This window comes from Puma concolor, chromosome C1, assembly GCF_028749965.1.
Source record: "Puma concolor isolate L17-30 chromosome C1, mPumCon1.1.hap2, whole genome shotgun sequence".
NCBI lineage: Eukaryota > Metazoa > Chordata > Mammalia > Carnivora > Felidae > Puma > Puma concolor.
In genome coordinates, this window is record NC_141674.1 from 9,175,472 (window position 1) to 9,196,578 (window position 21,107).

The 21,107-nt window shown below is 45.0% G+C and overlaps 1 protein-coding gene and 1 long non-coding RNA gene across 8 annotated transcripts in view; one reads left to right on the plus strand and one right to left on the minus strand.

The window, feature by feature from the left end:
• VPS13D (vacuolar protein sorting 13 homolog D) overlaps window positions 1–21,107 on the plus strand; it is a 260,417-nt gene that overhangs the window by 167,346 nt on the left and 71,964 nt on the right. For all 7 annotated transcript variants that reach the window (XM_025912069.2, XM_086715706.1, XM_025912070.2 and 4 more), the window contains 2 exons: window positions 3,808–3,942; window positions 5,045–5,212. In XM_025912069.2, the coding sequence (XP_025767854.1) occupies window positions 3,808–3,942; window positions 5,045–5,212 (303 nt within the window). The remainder of the gene's footprint in view (window positions 1–3,807; window positions 3,943–5,044; window positions 5,213–21,107) is intronic.
• LOC147577782 (uncharacterized) lies at window positions 15,399–16,841 on the minus strand. The gene is made up of 2 exons (XR_015254476.1): window positions 16,451–16,841; window positions 15,399–15,622 (listed from the first exon to the last, which is right to left on the minus strand). It is a non-coding gene; the product is annotated as an uncharacterized LOC147577782 (long non-coding RNA).

The window sequence follows — 21,107 nt, forward strand, 5'->3', positions numbered from 1 at the left end:
AGGGAGACACAGAATCGGAAACAGGCTCCAGGCTCTGAGCCATCAGCCCAGAGCCCGACGCGGGGCTCAAACTCACAGACCGCGAGATCGTGACCTGGCTGAAGTCGGACGCTTAACCGACTGCGCCACCCAGGCGCCCCTACATTTTATTTATTTTTGAGAGAGAGACAGAGCACAAGCAGGGGAGGGGCAGAGAGAGAGGGAGACACAGAATCTGAAACGGGCTCCAGGCTCTGAGCTGTCAGCGCAGAGCCCAACACCGGGCTCAAACTCACAAACTGTGAGATCATGACCTGAGCCGAAGCTGGACGCACCACCCAGGTGCCCCGAAAGTTTTCATTTTAAAAACAGACACTAGAAGCAGACCCACAGATAAACCAGACATTGGCATTATCAAACACACAATATTAAAGAGTAACTGTATCTGTGTCTGAGAAGCTTACTAGAAAACTATAATTTATATTTTGAAAATAAATAACAAAGGAAAATTATAGACTAGAATTTTTTTCATGAACATGGAAGAAATCTGAACAAAATATTAACAAAGCAAATACAGCAATGAATAAGAAAAAATATAACTAAATTGGGTTTATTCCAGGAATGTAAGTGTGGTTTAACATTTTCAAATAAATCATGTAATTTACCACATTGACAAAATAAAAGAAGAAAAAGTATTATCTCAATAGTCGCACAAAAGCCTTTTGACAGAATTCAACATCTATTTATGATAAGAACTCAGCAAGCAAAAAATAGAAGGGAACTGCCTGAATCTGACAAAGTATATGTATAAAAAAGCTACAGCAAACATACTCAATGATGAGATACTGAAAGCAGGGAAGGTGCTCATTATCCCTACTCTGCAGTGTCTTACTGGAGATTGTAGCCAGTGCAGTAAGTCTAGAAAGATTAAAGAAGAAATAAAAGGCATAAGAACTGGACAGGAAAATGAAAATTTTATTATTTGCAGAGAGCATAAATATGTACCTAGAAAATCTAAAAGAATGCACAGAGAAGTTGTTAACTGAATGGATAATTTAGGAAGGTCACTGGAGATGGTGTACAATGTCAGCAACGATTATAGAGGGAAGGAAAATTTTGAAGGATGTAATTTACAGCATTGTTAAGAAAACATCAAATCCAGTATCATTATTTATTGCTGTGTAACCAGCCACCCCAAAACTTAGTGGTTTAAAACAGTCATTTTATTCACAATTCTGTGGGCTGGACTCTGTTGAATGCTGGCTTCTGCTGGACTGACCTGTGGTTACTCATCTGGCAGTCAGCTGAGACGGACTCGTATACGATGACCTTACTTATGTGTTAGGCGTTAGGTCTTGGCTGTCAACAGAACCTCCTTCCACATGGTCTCTCAGCTTCTTCACGTGGTGGAAGTATCAAAAGGGCAGAGCAGAAACTCCCAAGATCTCTTGAAGCCTGGGCTCAGAGGTCACACAGTGTTACCTCTGCTGCATCTTATTGACTGAAGCAACTTACAAGGTCAATGCAAATGAAGTCGTCTCCACTACTGTTACAAGATGTAAAGAATATATGGCCATTTTTAAAGTAATCTCTATACCCAGTGTGGGGCTAGAACTTACAACCCTGAGATCAAGAGTTATGTACGCTCTACCAACTGAGCCAGCCAGGTGCCCCTGGCCATTTTTAATCTATCACAGATACCTAGGAGTAAATCCAGCAAAGGTTATATGCAAGACCTCTGTATGGAAAACAATGGAATGTTATTAAGAGAAAAGTGAACTAAATAGATAAGGGGACATACCACATTAATACACTGGAAGACTCCATACTGTGAAGCTGTCTTTTCTTCTCAAATTGATCTATAGATTCAGTAAGATCTTAATGAAAAATTTAACAACTTTTTATGGCAGATTGACAAGCTGATTCTAAAATTTATTTGGAAATGAAAAGTGCAAAGAATAACCAAGATGATCCTAAAAACAAAGTTGGAGAGCTTATACTCTCAGATTTCAAAACTCATTACAAAAGTATAGTAATTAAGACAGGGTGGTATTGGCAGAAGGCAGGACAAAATGAAACAGAATTGAGAAACAGATACGTAAATATGGCTAGTCACCTTGTGACAAAGTTTACACGGTACTGCAGTAGGAGAGAGGGTGATCATTTCAGTAAATATTACTTAGGCAAGTAGATATCCATCTGGAAAAAAAATGGATCTTGATTTCTGCTTCACACCATATAAAAAAAATCAAGTCCAAGTAGATTATAGATGTAAATGTGAAAAGTTAAGCAATAAAATTTTTTTAGGTACACACAGGGAATATCTTTATGACCTTGGTGTAGATAATAATTTCTTACTGAGGAAACAGAAAACCCTTACCATAAAGGAAAAGATTGGTACATTGGATTTCATTAAAAAAGAATATCTGGGGGCACCTGGGTGGCTCAGTCGGTTAAGTGGCCGACTTCGGCTTGGGTCACGATTTCGCGGTCCGTGATTTGAGCCCCGCGTCGGGCTCTGTGCTGACAGCTCAGAGCCTGGAGCCTGTTTCAGATTCTGTGTCTCCCTCTCTCTGACCCTCCCCTGTTCGTGCTCTGTCTCTCTCTGTCTCAAAAATAAACGTTAAAAAAAATTAAAAAAAAATATCTGATCATCAAAGAACACCTTTCAAAGAATAATAAGTCACAGAATGGGAAAAGAATATTGTAATACATCTATTCACCGGGGACTTCTATACCGAATGTATAAGAAAAACTCCTACAAAGCAATAAGAAAAAAACAGACAGCCCACTACAAAAATGAGCAAAAGACTTGAGTAGGCACTTCACAAAAAAGGATATCCAGATGGCCAATATGTGTGTTAAAAGGTGCATTCTTCAACAGGAAAATGGAAATTAAAGCCACACTGAGAGGGGTGCGTGGGTGGCTCAGTGGGTTAAGCGTCTGACTTTGGCTCAGGTCATGACCTCATGGTTTCATGAGTTCGAGCCCCATGTTGGGCTCTGTGCTGGTAACTTGGAGACTTATTGGGATTCTCTCTCTCCCTCTCTCTGCCCCTCCCTCACTCACACTGTGTCTGTCTCTCTCAAGTAAGTAAGTAATATAAAACTAAAAAAACAAAAAACAAAACACACTGACATACCGTTACACACCTGTCAGAATATTTGTCTTTTAAAAGGCTGTCTATACCAAGTGTCAATGAGGGTGTAGAATAACAGGAAATTTCATAGGCTGCTGAAGGGAGCATAAACCAGTTCAGCTGCTGGGGACAGCTGTTTGACAGTGCTGTATATACTAGGGTCGAACGTGTATATTCTTTGTGACACAGCAGCTCCACTCCCAGGTATGTATTCAAGAAAAATGCATACAAATGTGCTCCCAAAGACGTGTCCATGAATGTTCATAGCAGCATTGTTCATAATAGCAAAAATTTGAAACAGCACAACTGTTCATCAACAGCAATGGTTTAATAAATTGTGTTTTATTTATATATTGGCATACTGTGTAACAATGAAAATTAAGCAACTGCAGCTGTATATAACAACCTAGTGACTCTCACAAACTTAACGGTGACTATAAGAAGCCACCGTATGAAGCTAAGAATATTCATTTCTATGTGATATATGTTACTTTGGGTGACATGTATATTTTTTGTCCTAATATTTTACTTTTATAATTACAGGGAAAATCCTTATTTATGAATATCAAAACCTTGACTCTCATTGGAAAATTGATATGACTTGTAGTTTTCACAGAATCCAAAATTATAGTGCCCTGGAAGGCCATCAAATGGCTAAAGTATGTCATTTTCTTTCTTCCCTAACTAGGCCTTAAAAAGCACGTTGGGATTTCCACTGATTCGGTTTGAGGATGCTGTGATTAATCTGGATCCATTTACTCGGGTACATCCCTATGAGACCAAGGAGTTCATCATCAATGATATCCTCAAACATTTCCAGGAGGTGAGCTTTGGAGAAATACTTAGTGGCTGGAGCACAAGCAGAATGTTTGTTTTGGTTGTTTGGGAATTTTGGTTACTAAGACATTAGTGTCGAGAACCCAGTTAAACATTTGCTGTTAGGGGTCAGGTCACAGCCCGCGAAGCCCATACACATCATGAAAATCCTCAAACAGTGTATTTAATTTACAAGCTGCTGGTCTTGTCCCTCAGAGAACTGATCTCGGGGGCTTCCACTGGATTCGTAACAACTCTTAAGGGTTTAATTGATGCTTTGATGGTGACAAAATATTGTGACCTCTCTATTTACTGGACATGGAGCAACTTTTGACAACCACATCAGTGTTCTTGGAGCCTGTGAGATCCTGCCCTAGCGTTGAACTTCAATTTTTCTTTTTATCAAGTTGGACATTTTCTGTTTTGTATTTATTATCCAGATTCTTCGATAGATAGGTCAAGATCATATCAAATTTATTAACTGTCTAAGTTAAAATTCTATTCCTGCTCCCTTTTCTCCCTCCTCCCTCCCGTGTCCCTCCTTTCCTTCTTGGCTTCCTTCCTCAACTTTCCTAATTGGTGATGTTTCCACTAAACTGCAAGGCGAGTGACAGAGCAGATATCACTGGAACCTGGAGGCAGAAAGTAGAGGGTTGCTGGCTAGATCTGAAACATGCCTTCTTTATGCACCACCCCCTGCCGATTATAGGGGGCGCTACCAATATACTCTCCTCCCTCATTTTCCTTCTAAAACTCTCCCTGCTGCTGCTGCTGAGTTCCCTATTTGTAGAAACATCAGAATGTGATGTATATACTAACACATGTTTGTAAAGAGTCTTTCCTGTTTGAGAGCTTTTATTTATTCTTCGGAATAGCTTCGAGGCGTATTTCTGAGTCCTGGAAGTAATCTCTGGGATACATGCGTTGGGAGAGCTTAGGTGGAGTTCATGAAAGCCTAGGAACTTGCAGTTGATGAGAATTCAGAGGTCATTGTGGTGTTGATGAGAATGGGGGACAAGACCGATTTCTAACCTTTTTGCTTGGGACATTCTACCTGCAAGTATCAACAGGTGCTGGTTTTCATCTTGTCTTTCTGCTCCATTTGACAGGAACTCCTCAGCCAGGCAGCTCGGATCCTGGGATCAGTGGACTTTCTCGGCAATCCCATGGGGCTTTTGAATGATGTTTCCGAAGGGGTTACTGGACTGATAAAGTATGGAAATGTCGGGGGCCTTATCAGAAATGTCACACATGGCGTATCAAACTCTGCTGCCAAGGTAAGGAATTAAAGGTGAAATTCCATCATCATTAACCTCATGGGGTCTCTGCGCTACCGTGATTCCTGCCATAGCTGATAAGCTGTGAGAAGTTACGGCCTTTGCTTCGTTACCTGCCTCCCCTCCCCTCTGATGACCGGGCACCAGGTCCGCTGAGCCGTCTACAGTGTCTCATCTTCTGTCCATCACCACTGCCTTCCCGGGCTCCGGTTGTCTCTTCCCTGGGCCACTGCACTGGCCGCCTGATCCCCTGGACTCCACCGCAGCCTGCACGGTGCCACCAGAATGAACTTGCTTTTTAAAGCCTAGGATTTGAGGGGCGCCTGGGTTGCTCAGTCACTTAAGTGTTGGACTCTTTCTTGGTTTTGGCTCAGGTCATGATCTCACAGTTCATGAGATCAAGCTCCGTGTCGGGCTCTGTGCTGGCAACAGGGAGCCTGCCTGGGATTCTTTCTCCTCCTCTCTCTCTGCCCCTCCTCTGCTTGTGTGCTTATTCTCTCTCTCTCTCTCTCAAAATAAATAAACTTAAAAATTAAAACATAGGATTTGATGAGGTACCTGGATGGCTCAGTCACTTAAGTGACCTTCGGCTCAGGTCATGATCTCACTGTTTGTGAGTTCGAGTCCTGCGTCGGGCTCTGTGCTGACAGCTCGGAGCCTGGAGCCTGTTTCAGATTCTGTGTCTCCCTCTCTCTCTGCCCCTCCCCCGTTCACGCTCTGTCTCTCTGTCTCTCAAAACCTTATAAATAAATGTTAAAAAAAATTTTTTTAAGAACAAAAATAGAATTTGATGGTGCAGTTCTCCTGCCTAAAATCTACCAGTTACTTCCCACAGGTTGTAGGATAAAGTCCAAACTAAAACAGGCTTCCAGAGCAGCAGAAGGAAGCACAGTGGTGTAATCCTCCTGCATCCTTCTGTCTGGTTGACTTGTTCACCGGCTCCTTGTTTAGGGGACGTTTTGTTATTCCGCAGTTTATTTTTTGGCAGGAGCTGATTTTACGTGTGAAGGTGGGAAAGGGGAAGGTAGTTGGAGGGGAACTGCTGTTTGACGACATGTGGAAGGCCTCTGCTTCCCTTCCCTTCGTGTCAGCCCACAGACTGTCCTCCTAGAGACTGACCTTTTCCTCAAGGAATCAGGTCTGAGAAAGCACCTGTGCTCTCAGCTTGTTTCCGGTAGAACGTGTGTTGTGGTGAAATCGCAGGTGCACCTGTGCCGTGGGCCACGAGGACGTAAAGCTGGCTTTAGCATAAAGAGGCTTTAATGTTGCCACACAGGAGGCTGTCTTGAGGGGCAGATGAGAAAGTGAGTTGAACAACACTTTGTACTGCATGGTGATCTTGGTAACAGTGTGAGAGCTGGGAATTTATTCCTGTTTTCTAAACTCTTTTCTAGAGATGATAGTTCTGTATTCAGATCAGTGTCCAGTACGGTAGTTCTACTAAACAGGTTCTGTTTGGCTTGTGGTTCAAGATAGTGCTGTTACTTTTATAGCAAGGGTGACAGAGAGGCAGGAGAGACATTGTTGTTGTTGTTGTTTTAATGTTTATTTTGAGAGGGAGAGAGAGGGTGAACAGGGAATGGGGGTGTACAGAAAAAGAGAGGGAGAGATTGAGAGAGAGAGAGAGAATATCCCAAGCAGGCTCTGTGCCATCAGTGCAGAACCCGAGGCGGGGCTCAACCTCATGTGCTGTGAGATCATGACCTGAGCTGAAATCAAGAGTCGATGCCTAACCAACTGAGCCACCCAGGCACCCTGGAGGAGAGACTTTCTTTTCTTTTTTTTTTTTTTCTCAATATATGAAATTTATTGTCAAATTGGTTTCCATACAACACCCAGTGCTCATCCCAAAAGGTGCCCTCCTCAATGCCCATCGCCCACCCTCCCCTCCCTCCCACCCCCCCATCAACCCTCAGTTTGTTCTCAGTTTTTAAGAGTCTCTTATGCTTTGGCTCTCTCCCACTCTAACCTCTTTTTTTTTTTCCCCTTCCCCTCCTCCATGGGTTTCTGTTAAGTTTCTTAGGATCCACATAAGAGTGAAAACATATGGTATCTGTCTTTCTCTTTATGGCGTATTTCACTTAGCATCACACTCTCCAGTTCCATCCATGTTGCTACAAAGGGCCATATTTCATTCTTTCTCATTGCCACGTAGTACTCCGTTGTGTATATAAACCACAATTTCTTTCTAAATCATGGTTGGGAAACAGACTCAGGTTTAGAGTCTGAATGATCATGCCCACTTCTGCCTTGAACCGTTTCTCACTGGGACCTTGGACCCTCACCCCCCAGCGACACGAAGCATCACAGTGGTGGTGTGGATTGCCCTGCGTTCTTTTAGCTACTCAACGTGGTATAAACAGATGCACTTAAATATTCACTTGTAAATGACCAGCTACAAGGTTTTATTTAATTTGATGAAATTCTAATTAACCTAGAAAGCCTCCTTGGTTTTATAATTACTTTCTTTGTTTTTGTACCCCTGGGCTCTGCTTTAATTTGAAAAAGAAATGCACTTTTGGTTTTTTGTGAGGCCTTCCTCAGCTGGAACCGAAGCTACCTACTTCACAGGCTCACTGTAAGGATAAAATGAGATAGGATGTTATGAAAACTTTGAAAAATATAGACTGGACAAGAGAAGTGGGTCCTCACTTTGACTCTTACATTTGCATTAACGTAAAATGCTTAGACGTTAGCCACCAGGGAACCATTAACGCCCCCGAAATGAAAGCCAAAGTGTTCCAGTCTACAGAGGAGGAGGGTCTCAGGCACAAAGAGTGGGAGAATCAGACTCCATCTGGGCCAGTTTGGCAGGGATGAACCCTCTGTAGTTTTTTTTTAATTTTTTTTTTTTTCAACGTTTATTTATTTTTGGGACAGAGAGAGACAGAGCATGAGCGGGGGAGGGGCAGAGAGAGAGGGAGACACAGAATCGGAAACAGGCTCCAGGCTCTGAGCCATCAGCCCAGAGCCCGACGCGGGGCTCGAACTCACGGGACCGCGAGATGGTGACCTGGCTGAAGTCGGACGCTTAACCAACTGCGCCACCAAGGCGCCCCGAACCCTCTGTAGTTAACGTGCACGACAATGAAGAAGTTGGAAACTTGCCTGTGGCCTCCGCACACAGGTGAGACGTTGTATGGGTTTCTCCAGAGTATCTGTGTAACATCCTGGTGAGAGGGGCTGGCCCTTTTTTTTTCTTTTCTTTTCTTTTTAATGTTTGTTTTTGGAGAGAGAGGCAGAGAGAGGGGGAGACAGAGGATCCGAAGTGGGCTCTGCACGGACAGCAGAGAGCCGGATGTAGGGCTCAGACTCAACAAACTGTGAGATCGTGACCTGAGCCGGAGTCGGAAACTTAACCGACTGAGCCACCCAGGTGCACTGGGTGGGCCCTTTCTTTATTCTCCCTCATTTGTGGAAATCTCATTTGTTCCTTCGTTCTTCTGCTTCCCCTGGAAAACTGTCTTTGAAGCCTGCAAGTCCGCATGAGAATATAACTTATGCAGAAAGGGCAGGATGCTCCTTAGTGCAGCCCCCACCCCCAAGTCTGTATGAAGCCCCAGGTGGCAGTGATCGTGCATTTTTTTTTTAAGGTTTTTTTTTTTTTTAATTTTTTTATTTTTGAGACAGAGAGAGACAGAGCATGAACAGGGGAGGGGCAGAGAGAGAGGGAGACACAGAATCGGAAGCAGGCTCCAGGCTCTGAGCCATCAGCCCAGAGCCCGATGCAGGGCTCAAACTCACGGACTGTGAGATCGTGACCTGAGCTGAAGTCAGACGCTTAACCAACTGAGCCACCCAGGCACCCCAGTGATCGTGCATTTTATTGGATATCATGCTTTATATTGTCGTCAGACTTGCATAAGGGGACTGCCTTCCGGGACCCAAGGCCTCTTGGATGGGAACCCTGCTCCCCATGTGGTTGGGGTCCTTCGTGTATTTCCCTTGCGTTTAGTAAGCTAATCAGTGTCGGCGTCACAGGCTGCTACTCAGAGGAATTGCTGTGTACATTTATATTGATATCAAGAATGCTGACTGTGTTATAAAAATTATACCTAAGATGAGAAAACAAAGAAAGTTGACATTACCATTTCTTGTTGGAAACGGTGGCTCCCAAAGCCAGGTCTGTCAACTGAATATCCACTCGGATCATCTGTGATTCTGTTTGCATGTAGTTTGGCTAAAGATCTCCATTTTCTTGAAGTTTTGTGGGTTGAAATCAGACCTTTCATGTTGCTTTGGGGGAATGTTTTGTTTGCTTTTGTGTGTACACGAGAGGAGTTTAAGGAAGTGCAAATGACCACAATAATCAACTGTTGGCCTGTGGGAAGTATGCCTTTAAAGAGTGCCTGAGTCCTCATGATTAAAGGGGTCAGAGGACAGAACTGCACCTCACCACACCCGCCAGCCAGCACCACTTGGCTGCAGAGACCAAAGGGCTATAGCCTTGGTGCATTGCGCTTTGAGTGGAGCGGAGAAGCTCCATAAACCTCTTGAAAATAGTTAGAAATATTGTATATATGTGTATTTTTCTGGAGCAAGGATCTAAAGTTTTTATTGGGTTGTCAGAGAGGCTTATGCCTCCCCAAAGATCGTGCAGCATTATTTGCAGACACAGGGAGGTGCATTGAAGGGGAGCGTAGGGCTGGCAGTTGGGATACCTGGGTTCTAGCCCTACACCTGCCTTTAAGTAATCTTTTTTCTCTGTTAACCTTGAGGTCTTTTTTTTTTTCAAACCTACGAAAAGATGATGGTAATTCCCTTCATCCTGCTGACCTGAGGAGCAAAAGAGATAAAGTATATGAAAACCAAATGAGAAGTTAAAAGGTAATTCATTCTGGGGGCACCTGGGTGGCTCAGTCGGTTAAGCGTCTGACTTTGGCTCAGGTCATGATCTCACAGTTCACAAGTTCAAGCCCTGCGTCGGGCTCTGTGCTGACAGCTCAGAGCCTGGAGCCTCCTTGGGATTCTGTGTCTCCCTCTCTCTCTGCCCCTCCCCCTGCTCATACTCTGTCTCTCTCACGCGCTCTCTCTCAAAAATAAATAAAACATTAACATTTTTTTTTTAAAAAAGGGAATTCATTCTGTCCCATAAGAAGGTGATAGATCCACAGGTCTTACTTGTCTCTGGACAGATGCTGTGAATTATTCACAGCACATTTTTTATTTCAGGTTCATCATATCCACTTCTGGAGTATTCTTCATTACAGTTTTAGCTGTTACTTTATTTAATTTATTTTTAGTCTCAAGGAAATGCAGCTGGGAAGTAATCTGTGCCCTTTACCCCCTTTATTTCTCTTAGCCTTTACTTCTCATTGTCAGCCCCAGAAACTGGCTTACGGATTCCAAATCTAAGGTGATAGGACTTAAGGACTGGCCGCCAAGCCGTGAGCATGTGTCCCTTGACTCCCTTGCCTGGATTTTGGCAAAAGTACTCTACCTCTTTGAGTAGAACTTCAAAGATCTGAACCCCTTCGAAGGCCATGACAAGATGATCGCTCCTAGAGTCCTTTCTTGGAATATGGTCTCTAAAGCAAAGTACAGCATTTCAAATTCTACGGTTATGTCAGAGGAACAGGTTTCTTTCTGCAGCATGAGCTGCAAAAAGCATATACTTTTACCTGGTTAGGTGTCACTTGAATATCTGTAAGACCTTCTCCTTCAAAGCCAGAGAATTGAAGAGATACCCATTGAATAAATTCCCTCTCTTATATAGACTCAGATTTTTTCATGTCTGTGATTATTGTGTAATATTTTCATATACTTACAGGAAAATGACATAATTATTCTAAAACAATAAAGTGTTTTTTGAACTGAGAAAAGCTCAGATGTCAACCAGAGAGTGAACGATCCCTTCTCTTTCCTGCCCCCGTAGAAGCTCAGCGTTTGCTCTAGACAACTGTCACTCAGTCTTCCCTCAGGAAGCCGGCAGCACCTTGGTCTCTTCCAGCGAAGGGCAGGGGCACTTCTGATCAGCACTAATGGAACCCCTGCTCCATTCTGTCTTGCTTTCCATCCTTTGGCTGGTGTCTTTATCAAGGCAGTATGGGATGCTTTTAATCATGGGTACCTTTTTGATCCCAGGCATCTTTTTTTGGTTTTAATTTCTATTTTGAGAGAGAGAACGAGAGGGAGAGCAGGCAGGGGGAGGGCCAGAGGAAAAGAGAGAGAGAGAGAATCCCAAGCAGGCTGCACACCCAGCGAGGAGCCCAACGTAGGGCTCCATCTCAGGACCATGACATCATGACCTCAGCCAAAATCAAGAGTAGGATGCTTAACTGACTGAGCCACCCAGGTACCCCTGATCCCAGGCATCTTTTGACTTAGGTTTATGAATGTAAATATTTTAATAATTTTCTCTGTTTTTAACTGAGGGTATCTTCATCAAAATCAGTAGATACTAGAATTCAAGGTTCATGACTCACTAGATGTTAATTTTGCTGACAACCTTTGCATTTGTACGGTAGGCTCATTTCTTTCTCTTTTGCTTTATGGCATTTGTTTCTACCAAGCCCAAATTTCCCAGGTCAAATCCTACACATCTAAATTTTTGTCAAGGAAATGGGAGTTTTCTGTTGGTTTTTGGTAAATACGTTTTATTCTGTGTCATTTTCGTCATTGTTTTATTGTTTTAAATCTGTTTGGTTTGTTATGAATTGGATAAAGACCTAATAGTTTTACATTATTTCTTGGTGCAAACAGCTTTAGCAGGGAAAAGATAGAGGAATAAGGTTGAAACACCCTGCTTCGTTATGGAACACTTACTAATTTATTGACCACCTTCTGTTTGCCAGGCCTCGGGATAGAACTCTTACATACATTGTCTTCATGTTAATCTCTACCCTTCAAATCAGGAAATGAGTCCTAGAATGTGAAATAATTTTTTCAAGGTTACACAACTAAAAATGACAGGGATGGGTTTGAAACCAAGTCCAGCTATTTTGAAAGGCCTTGGTTTCTTTTCCCTACGTGATGTTTTTTTCCCTTTGTGTGCGTACGGCTTTCTTCCAGGCACTATAGAGAATATAAAGCATTAGTTACTGCTACCTTCCCACCAGAAGCTTATTATCTGACTTCATTTTGTTGACTGGTAAGGCGACTGCCATCATGTCATCTGTGTCACAAAGCAGGCCCTCGGGAAATGGTGGTGGTCGCGGTCATTGTTGTGGCAGATTGATTGGTCATGACCATCACCATCCTTTTACGGATAGTGGGTAGGAAGAACCTTGGTGATGGCAAACATGGTTTCACTCGTGTGCTACCATGTGATCGTCCGAATAACCTAGTTGGTACATAGGCTGGGCAGCATGAGCCTCATTATGTGATGAAGAAACTGAGGCCCAGAGGGGTCAGGTGACTTGCCACGGTCAGTCAGGTAACTCTATAGAGCCAAGACCTGCTCTCCTGCACTAGCTACTCAGTTCGCATTTTTAGTTACACTTTTGAGATACCGCTAGTTGTTTGATTTGCTCTAGTCATGACTCTCTGTATTAAAAAAATAATCATCAATAAAAGCAACAGGAATAACAAAAACAAATAAGAAGCCCTGCCCGGGCCTAGAATGAACTTTGATAGCTTTCAGGAAAACTGTCTGAAGATAAATATAAGCAAGTGACATAAGAAGAAGGAAGAGAGAGATTGATCTGTTTCGATGGTTCAGTGGGAGACCTAGCTAGGACTTTCGGTAACGTTTCGTTCCAGTTCTTTGGTCTCTGCTTGGGGGCGGAGGAGCCACTTGCCTCCCAGGAGAACCTTTCACTGGCCCGTTGTGTCCAGGAGGCCAGATCTGGGGCATAGCGATGATCCCAGGGGACCTGCACGCAGAGATTCTCAGCCCGCCCCTTCCATGAGCCAGTCTCCTGTCGTATATACTGTGACTTTGTTGAGGGTAGAGGGGTCCATCTGCCTTTTGTTTAAGAAACAGCATTTGTTTGTGTTTGCTTTGTGGGCAGTGTATTTGTAAGGGCCAAACAAGACTGTGAACACTGTTTATTCAAGGCAAAAGTTTTATCTGTGCACAAAAGAATGTACTGAATGCCTGCCTGCATGGCTTCTGAAGGGGAAAAGGCAATTTATGACTTGTACCTGTTTTTGTCATTATGTATGACTGCTTCATTTTATAGTTGAGCCGATTATCCTCGTAATAGCTTTTCCATGTACCTATAAGCAAGTAATAGATGAATGCCTTCTTATAAGTATTGGGGTTTCAGTGCATTTAAGTTGGCATGAAACTTTAGGTTAAGTGAAATTCAATTCAGACAGTGCTCTGTCCCTTAGAGAATGTAGAGTTTGCTATTTTCAAAAAGACTTTGATCTCAATAAGTCACCCAAGGGATTTCTTTTCCAGTGAAGAGGAGGTGTCTTCAAGTTGTTGTATATGGAGAAATGACTCAAATTCTTGGCAACTGAGTTTTTGTTTTATTTTCCTCTGATAACCTGGAATGCTAACATGATTTCCTTAGTCTGAGCTCTTTTTGGTTAGAGGAAAATTTTAGATGCCAAATGACCCATCCGTGACCTATCCCAACTTGGTCAAATCTCAAATATCTGTGGGAATCGGAAGTGTGTTGGGTGACATGAGAGTCCCATGAGTGACCACAGTTCCCAAGTGTCCCCACTGGCCTACTTAGCAGCTGTGCTCATGAAGGAGCTCAGGGAATGGGGTCTAGCTGCCCCCTTTTATCACCTTAATCAAGCAGTTCAATGGGCAGAAGTCGCAGGGAAATGACACGACCATCAAAGCTCTGTTTTTGAAACTGAAAGAGGGGCGCCTGGGTGGCGCAGTCGGTTGGGCGTCCAACTTCAGCCAGGTCACGATCTCGCGGTCCGCGAGTTCGAGCCCCGCGTCGGGCTCTGGGCTGATGGCTCAGAGCCTGGAGCCTGTTTCCGATTCTGTGTCTCCCTCTCTCTCTGCCCCTCCCCCGTTCACGCTCTGTCTCTCTCTGTCCCAAAAATAAATAAACGTTGAAAAAAAAAAATTTTTAAAAAAATAAAAAAAAAAGAAACTGAAAGATTGGAAAAGTTCACATTTGTCTTCATGCCCTAATAGTAGTTCAGTTAAGAATCAGGTCCTTAAGTTATCTTCTTAGACTGAGCATCTCATATTTCAGAGGAATCCTCTCTGTCTTCCAAAACTACAGTCTCTGTGGTGGAAAAAAGTATGTTCAGTTGCTAAATTGAAAAGGCAGGAAATATTTGTGTCCCCCAAAGAATAGTGGTTTTCTACCCCAGTGTAAACATGGTGAGTAAAAGAATAATATGTTCAGGCTTTCTTGGGTTGACCAGTCGCCCCCAGGGACGTGGCGGTGTATCCCTTGTCTGCGTTTCAATGTGATTCATACCAGGATTTGCCCTTTCTTGCAGAGGTGAAAACTCTAATCTATTTTGATAAACACATGAAGGACACATCAAATTCTGATTCTTGGCCGTGAAAGGTCAAAATGCCCTGTTTGGAAGATCTTGTCTGTTTTCCTCTACTTCTTTCTCCCTTGTGATTGTTATCTCTAGAAGTTTCTCTCCATTTTAAAGGAAAGCTAACTCAGAGTGTTTACGTAGGAGAACAAGGGGAGTCCTCGAGCAGTACCGTCCTTAAAGATCAGAAAGGGACATGCGTACTACAGCCTGCATTTATTGAGGGTCTGCCGTGTGTCAGGTGTGGGGCTGGGAGCTTTCCATAGCCAGTGTCATTTAATTTTCCCATGGACCCCGCAAGGAAGGAGGTATTATCTCTCTTTTACAGATGAGAAAAGTGAGACCCCAACGGTCAGTGACCTTGATTAAAGCTTAATAATGAGCGTCGGAGCCAGAAGTTTTAGAAAAACGTGGATTTGGAAGTCTGCCTGTATATTTTTCCTCCACACGGGGCAGCTTCACAGATAAAATCCTCCACTAAACCCAAACCATTGCAGAAGCTAGAACACAAGCAGTTGGAAACGGCATCATTTAAAAGTAAAGCTCAAGCAGTTTTCCATTCACTGCCTGCTTTAACTCCTCTGTGTCGGCGCTCGGGGTCTTTCCAACTGCCATTTCTAGGCTTTCCAACGTAGTCTTTGCGACCTGCAGATCCCTGGTCTCGTGGAAAAGGATCGAAATGGGAGGAAAGGAGTGGAAGAGTTGTCTCTATCCAAACAGAAAATGCAGGGACTCAGAAGCATTTGAGTAAGCCGACTGCACGTCCTCACGCATCTGACGCGCTCGACCCAGGGTTTATTCAGATTTACGCAGTGGGGGATTTGCGGCGCCCAGGCCTTTGCCGCTACCCTACCCGGGCCGAGGGGCAGGCCAGAGCTTCGGGCTGCTTCAGGTGTGCCCCATAGCGGTCTTCCTCTGAACCTGCGCATGGAATTGTACTTTCCGTACGCCATCTCCCGAACTTCACTGCTTGCAGCATCTCTGAGCCACTAGGATGTCCTTGTAAAGCAAAATATTTGATGTTTTAGCACGGGGTACATGAACCGGGGGAGAGGGGTGCTTTCCCCTGCAGACTGAAGGCAGGAAGGAAACTCATTTTCTTTCATGCTTCTTTCCTCTCTTGCCTCCGCTCCATCTACGGGACAGCGGTTCACATTTTGTAGAGGTATTTCTGTCTCTGGGTGCTGCTAGCGGAGGCTTTCAGGTGCTTGGTGATACCATTGCTTGAGTCAGGAAGCCACATGGAGAAGGCCGGGGGCAGCGTGTTGTCCCTGAGAGCCGTATGGTTAATTTTACCGACCTGCTGTATGGTTTGCTTCTTGGAGGAAAGGAGAAGATTAACTTACTGGAACTTAAGCATTCCTTATTGGGATAATAATAATACTGCTGTATATTTGTTTTGATTTTTACTTGTTGATGAAGCATTCATATACCTGCAATCCTTTCTATAAGCCTGAAGCCAGCCAGGTGATATTATTACCACCACCAGGAAGAAACTGAGGTCTGGGGGTGCCCGGGTGGCTCAGTCAGTTAAGTGTCTGACTCTTGTTTTTAGCTCAGGTCATGATCTCGTGGTTCGTGAGATCGAGCCCCACATCAGGCCCCACAGTGACAGTCAGAACCTGCTTAGGATTCTCTCCCCCCCCCCCCCCCCCGTTTCTGTCTCTGACTCTCAAAATAAATAAATAAAAACTTGGAGGAAAAAATTGAGGCCCATGGGTAAATAACTCATCCAGAATGTCCAGACAGAAGGCAACAGAGCTTTGGATTTCTTCCTTGGTCTCCTGAATTCTAGAACATTGCTGGACAGGATTTCTTGAATCTTACCTGATACTGTAGAAACTGACATCTACTCCATATTAGACCTGGGGTTTCTATCATCAGTGTTGCCTGTTAGCCTTGTTACCATGTCCCTCCCCTGCTACAGAGTGAGTTTCAGAGAACACAGTTGGAGGAAATGTACCTTTCCCTTTTAGAGGCTTCTTGAATCATTCATTAACCATGGTGCCGTTGGTGTGAGGTGTCTGGGAATCATGCGTTTGGGAGCACACAAACAGAATGTGTGGTGGGAAGGATTGTAGGATCAGAGTGTCACGGTGGAGTGGAGGACAGTAGGGGGAGAGATTTAAGCTCACGTCAGGACATTACTTTAAGTGATTTCTACAGTCTTGGCGGTGAGAGGAAATTCCCCACGAGAGAGACCATGAAAGAAAAAGAAGATACTTCCAGAAGGGGTGAGAGTCTGACTTTTCCTTGGCTCTCCTCATAGCCAAATGGTGACGTGTCCAGGCCTAACTCTTTGGGGAGGCTCAGCATGTCCTGAAGTGGTTGGTGACTTGGGGGCACGGCTGGTCAGTAAATAACAGAGGCACACCACACTTACCTCAGATGGGCACATGGGAAAGATTAAATACCAGCAGGGAAACCTTCCCATGCCATTTCTAAGAACGAGGACATCTCCTAGTTTGGCACATGAGGAGGGAGGAGATAGACCCCAAAACTAGGAACCACATTGGGGAAGTCAAGTAGCGAGTGAAAAGAAAGTGACAGCTGACTGTCCAGGTCACTTTCTATTTCCCCAGTCATGTTTGTTCTCACCTTTGCACTCTTGCTCTTAATCCTACCTGTTTGGGATGCTCTTCTCCCTGTCTCGAGCCAAATGGCTCCAAGCTTGTAAGGTCCAGTCCCAATGCCCTGTAAGTTTCTCCCCACTCTGAATTTCAAGGGCACCCTATGCTTGCATTAAGGCAGTGACCACATTTGCCCTGGGAAAAAAATAGCCAGTTGGGCACCTGCCTCAAACATCCACTGAGCAAACATTTATCATTGTCACGTGCTAGGTGCTGGAGCAGGAGACTTACAAAAATGTGGGGTTTTTCGAAGCATATGGAACAGGTAAGGCAGACAAGAATAGGGAGAGTGAGTATTTGCAGCTGGGATCCGTGCAAACCACTTGCATTTCCACGGGTATGTGCTGTGGGGGCCGAGGCACAGGAACACTATTCTTCGAGGGTGAGGTGGGCTTGAGCACCATCGCGAAGCAACTGTCTGTGTGCTCCCGTGCGTCCCGGAGTAGACTTAAAGCTCCTGGAAGGCAAAGATCTTATTTGTTGTCGACTGTTTTTTGGTTTCGGTTTTTGGCTTTTTTTGCCAGTTTCCCCAGCGACTAGCCGTGAATCTTTGTTGTAGGAAAATGGTGGTGATCCAGGCCGAATCCATGTGTGTTCTCCTCTGTCTAGGGCTGTCCGTCAGCATTTTCCCATGGTATTCCTTCAACACGTAGTCATTAAATAAGTGAAATGCCTGCTGGATTTTTTGTGTTGTCTAACTATTTTACAGCTTTAAAAGTTTATGTGTGACTTTTTTCCCAAACACATCTGAAGCCGACTGAGATCCAGAATCGTGCTGTATGTGTAGAAACACCCAAGAGGAAAAGGCTGTTGATTTTCAGGGTCCTGTTTCTTTCTTTTTTTTTTTTCTTTATTGTTTATTTATTATTGAGAGACAGAGAGACACAGAGCGTGAGCAGGGGAGGGGTAGGGAGAGGAGAGAGGGAGACACAGAATCCGAAGCAGGCTCCAGGCTCCGAGCTGTCAGCACAGAGCCCGACGCGGGGCTCGAACTCACAAACCGCCAGATCACGACCTGAGCCGAAGTCGGTCGCCCAACCGACTGAGCCATCCAGGCACCCCAAGGGGTCCTGTTTCACCTCCCCCTTCCCTGTCACTCAGCATCTAGGACATTGACCGGGATCGAACGAGGCCAGGCACACATTATAGGATCCGGCTCAGGCTCTGCTGAAGGTATCAGGAAGCCTTGGGAGACGGTTAAAGGGGAAAGAGGGGGAAACCTAGTCCCTCTTAATCTAATGAATTAATAATACTTATGGGACATATCTGTTTGCCTTATTAGAGGAAGATGTTTAAGTAAACATTTCCTGCAGGCTATTGAATTTATATAACAACACATTGGTTTGGAGGCAGTCGCTTTCAGTGTTTTCACTGGAAGGAAAATTAAGCAGAACATAATTCCGAAAACAGTCCGTTGTTTCAGCTTTGTTGCCTACAGATGTTTCAAAGCAGGATATTATGGCCGGTGGGGTTATATTTTCTTTGTTGGTAATGTGAAAATTGGCAGGGACGGTGGTGCCAAGGTTAGTTCAAAAAGAAGAGCTTCTAACAAATAGCTCCTTGTACTTTTACGGAGACGTCACCTTTGTAACATACTCTTGCCGTTATTTGGTTTTCACAAAGTCAGACATACACTAAAGAATGCAGGCATTATTTACACTTGACAGAAGAAGAAATCAAGTCACAGAGAAAGTACTGGGCTCCTGGAGGGACAGGGAGCTTGCAGAAGATGACGAGGACCCGGGGCTCCTTAACGGCCCAGGCTCTTTCCCGCAGACCACATCGCTGCCCCAGAAGGCACCGTCTCCTCCTCAGGAATTAAAGCACTTTCGTGTCTGTGAGGTAATTGAACCTCGCAGCGTCCCACCGGGGCCAGCAGGGCAGGTGCGACGATCACGTCCCTTTCCGTGATGGGAAACTCAGTCACACGAGTTAAGTGGTTTTGCCAGAGTCACGCAGTCAGCGCTGATACCGGGCCTCACGACTGTAAGCCCACCGCTTTTCCCGCCAGACTGTCTTCCCAGCGGAGGGGGAGCCGGGGGCGGGGGGGTGGGGGGCTTGGGGACACTAGGAGGTGGCTGCGAGCTAGTCTTACGTTGCAAGAGAGGGCTTCGCTTTCACGGCACCCGCGCTACGGTGTGTGAGCGGCTGGCTCTGGACTCCATCGGACGTGCACATCTCCAGCCGCAGAATCGCTGAGAAACGAGCAAAAGGGCAAAGCCAGACAGACCTCATCCGCCTGCTTCTCCCTGCCTGCTACACACCTGCTTGATTGTATGTCCGACGGCATCAGCAAGGAGAGTTTATAGGTTCGCTGCCGTCCGCTATTTAAAAACCACCGCCAAGGCAAACTGAGGTGCCCCAAGGAATAAGTTCCGTGGAGAGAGAAGTATTCTTGGGACTGAACGTGAGGAACAGTTTGCCACTTGTTTCTCTATAAGAGAGAAAACTCAAGAGTAAACAGTATCCAACTGCAGATTTACCAAAAAAAAAAAAAAAAAAAATTGAGCTCTCTCAGAAGACTCGTTTTGGTGATACTCTATGCAGTGTCTTCGCTCTCTAACTTCTCCCTTCCCACCGAACCCCAGCTTGTGTTCCTCCTGAGAGAGATCTTGCAATTCTTGTCACTCTTTGCAGCTGAATGCCACCAAGCCAGCTCCTCCCAGGTTCAAACCCTGCACACAGTCTCTGAGACGTTCATGGACACTCCTAGAACACAGATCTGGGAGAGAATTTGAAGGGCAGCTTTTCACCCTCTCAAATTGCAGTTGGAGAAACTGAGCCCCAGTAGGGTTCTCACAGCCAGTTAGCCGCTGGGCCCACTCTACGACTCAGGGCTTCTTGGCTGCAAATCTTGGCATTGTCTTTGAGATGGGGGTCAGCAGGTTGTGGGTATCTGCTTCTTGTCCTTCTAGTAGTGAAGGAGGAAACAGTAGTGGGCCCAGGGCCCTGACCTTGGGTACATTTTCTCAGCATTCTTGATGTTGATTCTAGGTCTGTGTGATACACCTTGTCTCCACGCTAGACTGAGCTCCTTGAAGACCAGAGACCAAATCCTATTCATCTCAGTAGTTTTAACCCCAAGCACTGTGCAGGGTATGCAGAAAGCTCTCCAGGGCTTGATAGGCTGAACCAATCTTCCGCAGAAAGGTCAGCCCACCCGAGGCAGGAGGGAAGTACGGCTCCTTCGAAGTGCCTCAAGTCACTGGTCCTTCAGCAGTGGCTCAAACAGCAAGCAAACCCAGGCAGAACTACACCTCACCTGGAAGCAAAATGAGAGAGCGCGCCCCCCCGCCCCCCGCCCAAGACACAGAGAGGGAGCCCCCAGCACAGCTAAAGTTAGGGAGCGGCTGGTAAGATGAGCTCAACAGAAAACTCTTGCTAGGCACGTGGCCTTCGGTTGATGCCACGGTTCACGGAACTTTGTTGGTTAAAACGTATTTTTTGAACTTTCTCCAAATGTTTATAGTTTATCAGCATGTTGTTGATTACGATTGCTGTCACCAGGCTTCTCCTGAAGTCCATGTGAGTTAGGAGACAGGGAGGGGAAAGGAAAGGGGAAAAGAGAACGTTCGGCGTGGATTCTAACCAAGCGGAGAAACGGCTGCTCCCCTTCCTCTCGCAGAATGCTGCAAATAGGACCGTGTTCAGTTGCCCGCTGCCCAGCAAGCCTGAAAGAACTTGATTACAAGAACACTTTGATCTGAAATGTGTGCCTTTTCTGAACCCTCCTTGGACGAGGGACAAACTGCTGCTCTGGCTGCCGTGAACAGAATGACTCCTGCGCTGAGCCCCATGGGTGCTAGGAGTTTGCACTTTGCCTTCTGCACAGCCTGGTCACTGTCCTGTCTCCC